This window comes from Colletotrichum paranaense, assembly GCF_030867605.1.
Source record: "Colletotrichum paranaense strain IMI 384185 chromosome Unknown Scaffold_3.1, whole genome shotgun sequence".
NCBI classification, from domain to species: domain Eukaryota; kingdom Fungi; phylum Ascomycota; class Sordariomycetes; order Glomerellales; family Glomerellaceae; genus Colletotrichum; species Colletotrichum paranaense.
Window position 1 is genome coordinate 3,287,610 of NW_026848961.1, and position 13,519 is coordinate 3,301,128.

The 13,519-nt window shown below is 49.7% G+C and overlaps 3 protein-coding genes across 3 annotated transcripts; 2 read left to right on the forward strand and 1 right to left on the reverse strand.

Moving 5' to 3' along the window:
* Window positions 1-2,236: 2,236 nt before the first annotated feature.
* On the forward strand, window positions 2,237-2,698 carry CPAR01_04692 (uncharacterized protein; the record flags this gene model as incomplete). Its single annotated transcript, XM_060488972.1, has 1 exon — window positions 2,237-2,698. One exon carries the CDS (start codon window positions 2,237-2,239, stop codon window positions 2,696-2,698), a length of 462 nt encoding a protein of 153 aa, XP_060353178.1.
* Window positions 2,699-3,594: 896 nt separating this feature from the next.
* Window positions 3,595-5,073, reverse strand: CPAR01_04693 (uncharacterized protein; the record flags this gene model as incomplete). The annotated part of the gene is made up of 3 exons (XM_060488973.1): window positions 3,595-3,873; window positions 3,939-4,505; window positions 4,594-5,073. 3 exons carry the CDS (start codon window positions 5,071-5,073, stop codon window positions 3,595-3,597), a joined length of 1,326 nt encoding a protein of 441 aa, XP_060353179.1.
* Window positions 5,074-8,035: 2,962 nt separating this feature from the next.
* Window positions 8,036-10,072, forward strand: CPAR01_04694 (heterokaryon incompatibility protein; the record flags this gene model as incomplete). Its single annotated transcript, XM_060488974.1, has 1 exon — window positions 8,036-10,072. One exon carries the CDS (start codon window positions 8,036-8,038, stop codon window positions 10,070-10,072), a length of 2,037 nt encoding a protein of 678 aa, XP_060353180.1.
* Window positions 10,073-13,519: the final 3,447 nt, after the last annotated feature.

Consider the following 13,519-nt stretch of genomic DNA (forward strand, 5'->3'; position numbering starts at 1 on the left):
GGTATCTACGTTTGCACGTAAAGTTTGCATATCCTCTCAGGTTTCTTGGGGGCCTCAGCCAGTCCCTGTGGGTAAATGGAAACGATCATGTTCTTTGATCACCACCATCCACCCCCTTGGGCTCTGAGCTTCACGTAACGTAACTCGCTATGCCGTCGCACCTCTCTCTTGGGTTAGGTCGATGGCTTCTCCCTCAGCCTCGAGGCCTTTCGTTTCTAATCCTCTCGTTCTAACATCACCTCCCTCTCTACAGAGTGTGTTCTCCGTTGTCTCTGCCATCTGTCTTGCAGAGTACGACAAAACACGACGATCAACGTCTAAGAAAGAGCGCGCGATTTATTCCCACGCCCGCATGAGCCTCCAGCCTCTCCCCGTCTCCAAGCCCTAGAATTTCCAACGCTTGCCCATTTATTCGAATGAGCAAGCTGGCGTTTCCCCGGGACAAGCCATAGTCCACAGCTAAGCCCCTCCAACCGCGTCCGGTAGTAGGACTTACGCAGGGGGCGGTCGTTGAAAAGCCCTCCTTTATCCCGGGCGCCACAGTTGCCTACAGGAGATCAGGCATGTTGGTTGGAGAAGGGAGCTCCAAGCTGCGGTTTTGGGGTCGAACTGAAAGTGAGGATGGTGAGGTCAGTACTAGCGTATTCAGTCGGCGTGGCTTCTGGGCCTTTTCTTTTTGACCATTGTTAATGATTGCGTCTTCTCCCTCAGGGTACTTTGAGGCCAGATTTGTGTTGGAGCATAGAGCTCCGTGTCCACGGTCTCGGTAGTGCCCCGAGTTCTAGTGACAAGTTCGATTTTGCCACGACGCCAACGACGACAAACACATGAATCGTACACGTACTGCAAAGAATCATACCTAGTAGCAACGAGAACGGCGAAAGACAGCTGGCTCGATTTTAAGCCTCATTTCTGAAAAAGTTCCAGCCGCTAGTCGTTGGTTCTGAATTCGGCGGCGCCGACATACCAAGCAGGCAGGAAACTTCCGCGGCTGAACATCCATGTCTCACACAAACACAAAGTAGTCAAAGCCGGGAGAGAAGGTAACTAAACTGCGCCAAAGCCGTTCTTGTCAATGTCGTGTTTTCCTACCCCGCACTGAGCCCTGCCATCAGCCTACACCCCTTTGCTATCCAAGCTAATAGGCAACTAGGAGCTCGTAGCTTGTCGAATATCACGAGATTGTCCTCGCATCAACATACCCGTCACCCCACATAGTGGCTCAATTATTGGCCAGCATTAGCCAGCACCGTTGGGCGTGACCTTTTGATTAAACCTTTAGCCCCCTTTAAGCTAGAACGACTTTTATCTCAAACTTCATTGCAATGGGACGAGGCTTAGTCAATCCCACGCTCACGCCATCCCACTGACTGCTAAGAAACCAAGAATCTAAATGGTCATGATGAGGGTTCTTCTCCGTGTCCACACCGAGCTTAACTCGGTGTATCATGACGGAAGCGAGTTAGAACGGCCCGTTAGTCAAATCGGTCCAACGGAACAAATCCAGTCGTAAGATCAACCCCCATGCGCTTTAATAACCAGTCACGACGCGTCATTGTTGGAGCCGCAATGTCGGGTGCTACCGAACCAGTCCTCGTCTTACGAACCAGCCCTACGTGACTGCACGGCATTCTTAGTCTTGAGATAGAGTTCGCGCCAGAACAAGACACCTCCCCCCCGTTCAACTGCCTTGGCTGTGATGATCTCAGCGTTAAGCTTATTACTAAGTCAAATTTGGGTTGACGTCCATCAGCGTGAGGTGGGTCCAGGTCGTACGGCCTACTTGCTTCGTGACATCGACATGCTCTGGAGACGATTGCAAGCTCCAGGCAACCACATTGGAACGTTGGTGGTTGAGGTGAACTAGTCAAGTACCACTAGCACGGAAGGGCCCGTCTGTATGGGGGCTTGGGGTAACAACCTAGGCGGTAAACCTATCACCTGGCAAGTTAGATCTGACTCCTATCAACGTTAACTGTCGAATCATCTACTAGATCTACTCCGTCGCTATTATTTTGAGTCCTACCTACTAAGCTTTTCCAGACGATCATGCCAATGTCTGGCTGTTTGTGGCATCAAGAAAGAGATGCTGGAGGCTTTTTGCCCTGTATTGAGGATACAAGCCAATCCACACTCAATGAGATGACGTTACATGTAGGCGATCAGATGTAACTATCGGACTCAACGCAGATTATCTTACGACTGAGACTGCCGTATTTCTGTTATATATCAGTTCATGAATCTCTCCCCATTTCCCGAGAACGATTATGAGCAGCAGCGTTCTCACCTGGAACTCGCAAAGTCAAAGCTGAAGCATTTCCCTTCAACAGTCTTCCCTTACTTCCTATCGATCCTTTCTGAAGACTCCTTTTTGGAACCAAAACCCAACTATCGCAACGGTCGTAACGACAGCACTGAGACCTTTGGGCTCTCGCCTTCAGAAATCTTCCTATCCCCAATTCAACCTCCAAATATATCCACTGAAAGTATGACGGATCCGATTACAGTCGCGGCCATCGGCGCAGCGGCTACGGTTGCTGTATGCCTTATTACGACAGCCGCCCCCGAGATCAAACAGGCCCTTCGATGCCGTAGGACCGGACGGCTGTTTCGCAAGCTCAACAAGGCCCTGCAATGTCCAGAAAGTAAGATTCAGCTAGTTCACTTGATAGTATCTGGCACATCATGCGGAGACTGAAGTTCAAACGCTGACGTGGCATGGTAGAGAACTATTGTGACATTACTCGTTTTATTGAAAAGATATACGACAGACAGCGCCGAGGAAGTTCTCTGACTGCATTTCAACAGGCGGAACTGGCTCGTGCTGAACAAATCTGGTCTACTCTGTGAGGTGAGTCGATGGCTACTAGCTTCAAGATATCGTTTAATCGTATGCCGAGATTGACAAAACGTCTAGAGTTGAGTCATGAAAAAGATCGTTGTATTAAAAGGAACGTGTACCTACTTAGTCATAGTCGTCTTTTATTTTTCTTTTGATCTCAACAATAATTACCAAATAAAAACTTCCCCCACGTTTTCCGTGTTCGACTAACCATGACGCTGGGTAAGTATGTAGATTGTAATAGACTGGAATGAGAACTTCTAGGCCGTTGCGTTGCAATCCACTTTGACTAGAGCCAGAAGAGGTGATCGGATTGCTGAATTGAATCGTGGTCAAAGAAGCGCTGAGTCACTCGCTGTGTCACACTGAGACGTCCATCTACACCTTGGAATCCCGTATGGAGAATCTTAGAGTTCGGAGCCTACAAACTTGTCGAGGCCTTCGGACTCAAAACCCTCGAAATCATGGATCTTCTAAACCATTTTCAGTGAGCGAGGCACATCATTTTTGTATCACAAGCCCGATTCTCAAAAGTCAGATGAGCGTTTCCATTTGTTTGAGCACAACGTGTTTTCTATGGGGTCTCTATGAAAGCAACATCGTATGCTCGTCTCAGATCCGTCATGAGTTTGGGGGAATATGGTGCTCCCAGCGCGGTATACAAGCAACAAGCAGAAGAAGAAAGCAAAAGAGTACAATGCCGCTTGCTCAAGATTGATGAATCAAGGAAAATGGGTATCTGGGTATCAGAATCAGAAGCTCTTGACGATGGGAACGCGCTTTCCGATGATGCCGTCTGCCTCGTCAACCTGCAGCTGCAGGGCGAGAGAGTCGGCGCCTTCGTACTTGCCCTTCTGCTTCCAGAAGAAGTCCTTGCCTGACTTGGTCTTGGCGCGGAATGTAGCTTCGGCCTCGACGTTCATCTTGAACATTGTGAAGAAGGAGGAGCCTACGCAGTACTTCTTGGGCGGGCACTTGAGGTTGATGGTGGCAGACCTGGTTAGGATCTCTCCCTCGGTGTCTTCCTCGGTCTAGGTTGGTCATGCAATTAGCGAACTGTTTTGAGATATATCGATTGATGGAGACGATTGCTTACGGTGGTCTTCTGCACCTGCCAGGAGAACTCAGTCGTAACCTTACTCTTTCCAATGAGCGGGATGCCGGCCTCAGCTTCGACAGCAACGCGGCCACCCACGTTCCACTGGTTCGCAACGCTGAGAGTGTGCGACCTAGTGACGGCATCCATCGTCATGATCGTGATGATTTGCTCAGCGGTGGAGTTACGGTTGTCGACAATCTGGGATCCAACAGTCATGGTCTGTCCGGGGCCGGAAGGCATGATGTTGTCCGTGAAGCCAGAGTAAGCAATGTTGCTGATGGACACGGACTGAAGCTCGTCGAGGAAGTCGAAGCCGAGATGGCCGATCAGACCGATGTTGCAGTACTGCACGCGCATACGGCCGAGGATGCCGGATCCGACGGGGACCTTTTGCATCGGAGGAGGGTCGCGGAGGACCTGGCCCATGGCAGAGTAAGTCTTTCCGCTGGTGGTTGTGAAGTTGAAGCCATGGAAGGAACCACGGTTCTCGAGAACCCAGAATTCCTTGATGCGGTCGCCGTTCTCGAACTTGAAAACGCCGGCATCGGCCCAGCCTTCAAGTTTCTGTTGAATACCATGTCAGACTTATGGTTTCCAGTACCCTGGAGAACGAAAAGGAAAAAGAAAAAAAGAAAGAAAAAACTGTACTTACGCTGGTGATTGAACTTGTGTTTCCACTGCTGCTAGTAGCGTTGATGGCGCGCATGTTGGTAGACCCAGTGAAGAACTGAATAGAATCAAATGGCCCGTTGAGTTCCTCAGAGTGACAGTTGGCAGAGTTGCTATCAATAAGATTGATGTCACCGACATCGACCGAAACGAAGGCATCGCTGGTGGCGACTGTCAAAGAGTTGGGAACGGTGCCCGACGCAGCGTCCTGGCGCTTGACTCTGTTCGGCTCCGGCGTCTGCGTCGGGCGGATAGACTTTGTGAGGGAGTCTTTGAGGCGCTCGAGGCCCTCGAGATCAAGAGGACCGTGGTCTATGATGGTTGGCGTGATATTTTCCAAAGGCGCCGAGATGACCTTGACACCTCGAGCATCGACGCTGCCGACGGGAGAGGATAATGCGAGGCCGGGGAGGAGAGCAGCACCTACCAAGAGGTGCTTGAAAAAGAGTGTGTTGAAAGACATGTTTTCGCACAAGAAAAGAAGGACTGTTTCAAAAAAGATCGACAAGTTCAGAAAAGAACGACTGTGGTGTTGGAAGCGAAGGAAGTTGTTGAGAGACAGGCTGCTGAGGGGACGTTCGTTGATGTCCTCAACCTCCCGTCTTTATACAACTCGTCTTATCTCCATGACCCATGACATCTTTATCTGTTATACCCAAAGAACAGCGCAATATGGACGCCGATAAACTAAACGGTCACACTGACCCGTCTCGAATAGAACCAGACTTCCAGAGTGGTGACCAAGTGGGGCGCGCCTAGTCTTGCGATGCTAGTCAGGGGAAGGGATGGTAGCCTTTCTGGGCTCTCGGCGAAATGGAGACCAGACGAACGTCTTCTTACATAGTATTGCCTAGGATCATGTTATTTATGGTATGATGGACTGCGAGGAGTTTTACATGTTGTGCAGGCCTCACTGTCTTCCAGAACTTAATTTTGAGGAACGTCACATTGAATGGGGGTTTCAGCGTCACATGGAGGTAGATCTTCTCATGCTGAAGCAGGTACCCTGGACACATGCGAAGCTACCACCCGCAGAGCGTTCAGCTACGCCTCAGCCGATAGCCTCGAAAGTCCTCAGACGTGCCAATGAGAGAAAATGGGCACACCCTCAATTCCCTTGCCGATAAGAGCGGTCGCGGGCGGTCTACCAGCGCAATCTTCACGAAAACGATGCCTTGGAAGGGCAAGCCTGGTAAGGCTGATGAGAAGCAGCTGAAAGGCATGGGTTTCCAAGGTATTATCAGGGGTCTCGACTTTCGTCCCCGCATATCCGCACGCCGCGCGCGTGCGAAGGTGGACATCTAGGAGGGGCTCCCTGGCAGATGGAAATAGAAACGAGGGGCAGAAATTCAATCATCTGATGACCCATTGAGCAGCAAGTTGCTCATCATCGTGATTAATCAAGGCATTTCCCAAAAGCTGTTGTTTGGGCAGTCTAGCTTTTAATTTTGTTTCTGCTTGAATGCTAATTAATGAAGCTCTCCATTTGACAGCTGCCACGCTCACCAGGGACATATTTTTTTCTGTGCGTCCCATATGATAACGCCCCTAGGCTATTGTCCATTTTCGGTGGCGAAGTGGAAGATACGTCTTGCCGACTTGCTTGTATCGTCTGATGGTTTTCGGCTTCATCGCAAGTCGAACCTTGGCGCTGAAACGCTACTTGGTCTGCCAAATTGCATCACCTACTATGCACAAATTGTACCTTGGCACGATAATCAAGACAAACGGGTCCCTTATCACAGATTGGTGTACTTGAGAAATGGCAATGAGTCGTTGATAGCGAAATTCTGCCCTGGTTTAAGGTCAAACGACTTGCTTCCACCCTTTCACCCCTGATCTTGGCTGCCACGCAGCGGACGGGAGTACGGCACGAAGCATGAGCCTGACTGTGTGGCTTGAGCCATGTTGCACTTGGTTGACCTTTGACGGGTCCTCCCCCATGTGCATAGTTCATGATGTTCCCGGTGTTCCTCTCTGACTTGCAGGGGGAAATGTGCTCTAGACTAGCTCAAGCTACGGCTACTCCGTGGTAACGCCGAAACGTGGGGAGAGTGGGAGACTTAAATTGTTGACTCAAACGAGGATACTTTCCTGGGGTTCTGAAAGCGGAAGGTCGCTTGCTGCCGAACCGCCGGGTCGGCGAAGATCTACCTCTGGCTAGAACCTCACTCGTACGAGTTCGGCCGGTGTCTATCAGTCGTTAAGTTGCTGCATTTTAGGGTTATTTTTCAAAAAGTGCATGTCCCGAGTACGCCAAGATCGCAATCTTACCTTATGTCCGCGCTTTTGTAGAGTGATTAGGTCTTGTGAGAGCTTTGTCATGATAATCGTATGGAATTACGGGCAGAGAAAGCATTAGTAGGCACCAGTCAGGCCTTTCTCGGCAACTCTCCAAATCTCATTGATACGAAAGTGTCATGACCTCTCCTATCCGATAGAATCGGCCTCGAGAAGCTTGCTTCCTTGAACATATTCCTGCCCGGCCGAAATGGAATGCGGAATCCGCTTGTTGCCCGTTGACCATCGACAGTAAGTGCAACATCGACGCGTTGTGTGGGTAATTGGCAGATGGCGGTGAAATGTCAAGTAAAGTAAGTCTCGAAGCACGAAGAAGCCGGAAATACTTGCCCTCGATATAGAATACGAAGGGTACTCGCCTATCGTGACGCAAAGAAGTTGTGGAGATGTTAGGATTTTACGATCAAGAGCCAAGCTTAAATCTTGGCATCGGTGTGGTATCGCTCAATTTGAGACACGCTACTGGGGGTGTCCATGATTCAGTTGATCAGATACAGGTTGCGCTGACTCGCTTGTGGATAGCGTACTCATGCTGAGTAAACAGCTTCGCGCGTTTACGCGTTGGCACTGGCTTCATCTCCGTTGTGGATAATTGACTCAAAACCACGTTTTCTATCCTTCGAATCGTTGCGCATTGTGGACAATGCTGTGGAAACTTCCTATTCTCCGACGTCTGACCAGCTGGAGTTCTCTCAATTGGGTAGAGCGCACTGGTACGCCGTACACACATCGAAATCAATGGGGTTCGGTTTTTGGTTCATGGGCAGCGAAATGAAAACATTAGCTGTTAGAAATTGACCGGTGGGATAAGTCCTACTGAGCTCAGCTTCCAATCCGTCTAGTATCATATTGTGACAAATGTGCTGCCTAAGCTCATGTGACCCAAGGCAATCTAGTCGGCAATCCGAAGCCCCTTGACTGGTCTCACAACAAGCTGAAGAGATATGACGTTGGAGAGGGAATCCCTGCATACAATATGATTGGCCTAACACGTGCCGACATGGAACCACCTTCATCTCTTACCTGTCTCCGCAGGTCAACTGGGATGAACCAACCTCCAGCACCACTCGCAAGCGAGGCCAGCCCGCCGGTTTCATCGTCTCATATCGATTAAATCAACATCAATGGACGATACCGGCGTTGATGCGCGGGTGCTCTATGCCATAGGCGCTGCGGTCATTCTGGCTGGCCCGATCGCATCTCACTTGTTCTTCCGCGGTGAAGACAGGACCTTGACATCGCGACTTCAGCGCTGGCTTCGATCTCCGCCACAATATACGCACGGCTCACTTGCAGAGGGCCAATTCCGCCTCATTCACTTACTTCCGGGACATGAAGATGACGGTGTTCGAATTGACCTCACGAACGAATGGCTTAAGGCGCCAGTCAAATACCATGCCGTTTCCTATGCATGGGGAGATGCTCGGGACAAAGCATACATCACCTGCAAAGGAAAAGAGATTCAAATTACTAAAACTCTTTTTGAAGCGCTGAAGCGTTGGCGCTCCCCTACTGAGGAGGTTGTGCTCTGGGCCGACTCCATTTGCATCAACCAGAGGAACACTTTGGAGAAAACCCAACAAATTGGGCGAATGTCGGAAATTTACTCAAATGCGGAAGCTGTCAAAATTTGGCTTGGGAGTGACGATTCCAACATCGATGGAGTTCAGGATGTCATCAAGGAAGCATCTGAGATCATCCCTGAGGTTGTGGACGATCCTCACCAGAACAGAAAAAGTGCAGATATCCTTGCCACTCGCAACCAGGAACGAGCCCAAGACGGCAAGTCTACCGTCTGGAATCTGGACTGGAGACCTCTTAGGGCACTAATGAATCATACTTGGTTCGAAAGAAAGTGGGTTTATCAAGAGGCGATTCTCAACGATAACACCTGGCTCTATTGCGGGAAGCTCATGATGCCGTTTCAACCACTCTCAGAGCTGGCTCTGAGAATGTCAACGTTTGGGATCCAAGCTCTGCCAAAGGATGGAACCGTGAATGACAGCAACGTGACTTTTCTCCCAACCCGTCTCTATAACCTTTCGATGATGCGCATGAGCCAATGGTATCGAGGCAAGCAACCAGTCACGCTGATGGACGGCGTTAAAGCCACCAGAGCATTTCAATGTACCGATCCTCGAGACCACATTCTGGGTGTCTTAGGCTACGCCTCGGATATCGAGAAAGATAGCATCATATCCCGAGACAACTTGTACTCTCTTTCGGTTCAAGAGTGTTACATACGCTTCGCCCGATCTCAGCTCCTGGAGAAGAAGGACCTCGGTGTTCTGGCATGCGCGCCACAGAAACTGGTCACCGACGTTGCGCTCCCCTGGTACTACCGACCTGTATACCGATGGCAGCGTCGAAGGCTGTCAAATCTCCCAACTTGGGTACCCGATTTGAGAAACCAGGAGTTTGACGCGTTGCCAAGCTACAGCGTTCGGTATGGCAAGTTCTCAGCCGGCGGCATACAGCTTGGGAACGTCGAAATCATCGATGACAAAATACTAAGGTGTTCTGGCATGCTAATCGATACCATCGAGGAAGATGGGATCTCCTGGCCTGAGCTACCACTCCCACCGAAACCTAAGCGCGTCCCGTACCCGCTTAACAAGATGGATGCCTACTACGCCCGAAATTCTTTAAGGTCGCTCAACTTCTACAAATCCTGCGTTCGAGTTGCGTCAGGTTCTGATTGCATTCAAGACATGTCCCCTGAACGCCTCTCTGAATTCTGGAAGACCCTGACGTCTGAGAGAAGCCAGCTGAGCGACCGCATCGACGTGGACCTTTCGGAGTCTATCAAGGATATGATAACGAACATGGAGACCTGGCTCGTCTCCGAAGACCCCGAAGAGGCGAATAAGGCACGATTGGCTTTCTTCGCGGCTGCTGTGACGGTGGAGATGACTATCCTGGCTGCTGCCAGCCCAAGGAGGTTCTCTCGCACAGCGGTCGGTAGGCTGTGCTTGGTGCCCAGAAATGCAAAGGTCGGTGATTCGATATGCTTGCTTCTTGGTTCCGAGGTTCCTTTCGTGGTTCGGCCTACGAAGGGAGGCAGGTACGAGCTCATTGGGGATGCGTACGTTAGTGGGGTCATGGACGGAGAAGCTATTGCGTCTGGCGAATATTTCGAGACAGACATCAACTTGGAGTAGCGCAATCACACGTTTCTGGAATGCCTATGTGAGCCCTCGGAGACACCAAGCATTGAAAAGATAACTATGGATTCTCAGATAATGTCTAGTCAATGAGTACACGATAACGGAAGACAAGTTTCAGCCCAAGCTCAAGATCCCACCAGGTTTGTGCTCGCGTACATGTGTTTAATGCCACCCCATAGCTAGGGTGACAGGCAAGTATCGGAATGATCGGATGGTTTTGGAGATGCGTTAGGGTGTATGACAGGACCCCATCGTTTCATCGACGAGATAATCTTCCATTAATCAAGCAAACCTCACCCATCTTTAGTCCGATGCCGAGACAGCTCTATGGGGACTGTTTGGGATGCCAGTTGTATTAAGGATTCTCGCATACGTGTTCAAGTACTCGGCACTGTCGATGCCGCAAGACACAAGCCCATCATGTTATCCATTCCAACGGAACCCATGGTAGGAGTTAATACTGTGGGCCACTCGAGGTGATCGCGCCGGATCTCCCGCTGATAATTGTGTCATCCCTGAACTCGCGAGCGATGATGGTGTTGGAATCGCCAACAGAGCCCTTGCGGTTGCAGCCTCTGTATCCGGGCACATGGCTAGTATCTGCCGCTTTTCTTCGTTGTTCTGGGCCTCGTCAAGCACTTTATTGCTCTAAGATTTGTTTCTCAAGGCGACATCGCCGGTGCTGGATGGAAGGGAAGCAAAATTTCGACGCACTCTATCTTGAGAGAAATAGAAGAATGTAGAATATGTTGACCCTCTTAGAGAGACGTGTGGGCAGATGAAGGTTGATCGAAAGAGGTGGCCCTAGGTCGGGACTAACAGTGAATGTGATGGCGAGGACTGGAAACGAACAAGGAAGGAAACGTTATGCTACCTTCTCATAGTCAACTTCTGAGAAATTTCTGGAAACACAAAGCTCTGTTCAACATGATGCTGTCATACGCCGATGCCATCTGCTGAGGTTAACACTTTTGGTCTACGTTGAATAGCTGACAGTAAAAGTTGTTGTGCAAGCATATATCCATTGAAAGCACTGTAAATTCTGAAAGAACGACCGGTAGACGTAGTACAGGATTGCTTGAATCTTGGACTGCAAGGCGTTGCGGCATCTATCTCAGAATTGCCTCGCATAATTCCTCTCCAAGAGGCCGACAATGCCAAACCCACAGGTAGTTCTTCGGCCAAGCCAGCAGATACGAGATTTAATTCAGGACTCGTGCTACGAATTTGCTGCTTGCTTCGCTTGTCGGTCTGTCTGTTCTAGCTTCCCTTGCATTTTTGATCGCATGTGATAGGAAAGTCGCCGTTCTTATTGGTCCCTCACTCTTGTGTTTGCACAAACTCCGCCTGTGTTTCTTGTGATGCCACAGGTAGGCCTGAGAGACATCTCGTCCAAGTTTGTCTAGGAGAAAGTTTTGACGATCAATCGTGGCCAACGTAGTCTGCAATTAGACACGGAGGGCTAGGTTGTAACTTGTGGCATTTCAGACGACTGTCCTAACTCCCGGACAGTGGTGTCATCCGCCAAGCAGACAAATCTACAGATTCATAGGAGCTGCCACGTTCATCCAATGGACAGCCAAATATGAAACGACTTTAGGTACTATCTAGACAGCCGACTGACAACTCAAACACCACGACATTGCAGAACAGGCGGTGAACGTGCGGGGTGATATATCACCGTGTGCTCAATTGACTTAGCGCGTCCCAAGAAATAGGTAAATTCGCAGCCTCGACGCGTGTGTATCCAATTCAGCTCTATTTAAAGTTTAGAACCGGCGTAGACTTTTCGAGTTCCTTCTCGGCAGGCGAATTTACACCTTGTCTGAAACCTGGTCCCTCTCTAAGAGATGCTGGAATCAAAGCCACAATATCAGGAAGAGTTTCATAGCTTACTTACGAGGTAGACGACAGCGAAGGGATAGAAAAGTGGAAGACCCTGTGTTGAATGCATGATCTATCAAAAAGGCCAGACTACGGTAACGTAACAAACCAACTCTAATCTCTTTACTTTGTTTGCCTTGTTTGCTTATCTCGGCGAAAGTGAGGAAGTGAAGCAAGTACGGAGTCAGTATTTAGTGACTACTTCCTTCATTCACTGGAAGTAAGTTACATCGCCAATTCGGGAACACTTACTGATAGCAAGCATACTTATTTATCATTTGCAAGAATAGAAGATGCGGCCAGTGTGGATTGAACACACGACCTTCAGATGATTTGAATGAAGTTTTCAGGAAGGAATTCCACTTCAGTCTGACGCTCTCCCAACTGAGCTATGTCCGCCACGATCTTCGATGTTCAACATTGGGAAGGCAGGATTTCAAGTAGCGAGTGTGTGAAGGGCGAAACCCACGATGCCCCCACTAGGGTTCCATTGTCGCGGGCCTAGCAAGTTTATGAGCGGGGTGTTTGGTTTCCTACGCATCCACAACGATACGTTAGCCTGAATTCTTGATCCCAACTCCTCAATGAAATCTGCAATAGTGCCTCGCGCATATTCAGTTACGTTATAGATTTCACTCATGATATACTTCATATCGTTAATGTCGCGGACGAAGTTGCGAACGAATAGCGTCAAAGAAAAGTTTGAAAATCAGGCTACTCTGACACTGGTATCATGAAGGTCATGGTCTCGAGGTCTCGTTCGACCTCTGGGATTTGACCCATACTAGGATCACCCAAGGGCGTTACGTGAAGTCTAATCTGACGTTCGGAAACCCGCCAAAAGATGCCGGTATTGCCGTATTTCCGGGCCAGTGACCGAGAAGTCCGGGGAAGTCCGGACCTTCTAGCTTCAATATGTGAGCTGCAAAACTGCAAAAGTCATGCTGATACTGCCTGCCGACATAAGGTGGTGGGGGCTTGGGGACTTAGGGGATAGGTCGTAAATGTAAAGATCGGACCCGACTGGCTTGTCAGGCTGGCACATCTTACAAGCGGCCCGCACTCCGACCGCTTAGTTGGCTCCAGCCGGCCGTGTCCGCATCAAAGCACCAAATCAGACATCGTCCATACTAATGGTTTCATCACTCCAGACTAGGACAGCGTGGTTTCTTAAGCCATGGACACGCCCCTGACTCGTTGAATCACGCCAAAATGTAGAAAAATTAGAATTGTAGCGACCTATCAGATGCCCCTATACTGTCGTATAGTTACCGAGGTCGCGAAAACCTGCTCCCCCACCAGCGGCATGACCAGGTCGCTGGTTGCGGCACGGTAGACAGACGTTTGACGGCACCTTCTGACAGGGAAGCATATTAATTGACAAGCAATGAGGTTTTTAACTTGAAACCCCAAGTCGTGAAGTACACTCACTTATTGGCAGCAGTCACGCCTAAAGGATAAGCAAATGCCAAGCTTTATACGTAATCAGGCCGTGAACTTAAGTCTAAAGCTGGGGAACTACAAGTCTCACCGGGTGTTTTTGAGGTTCGCGAATAA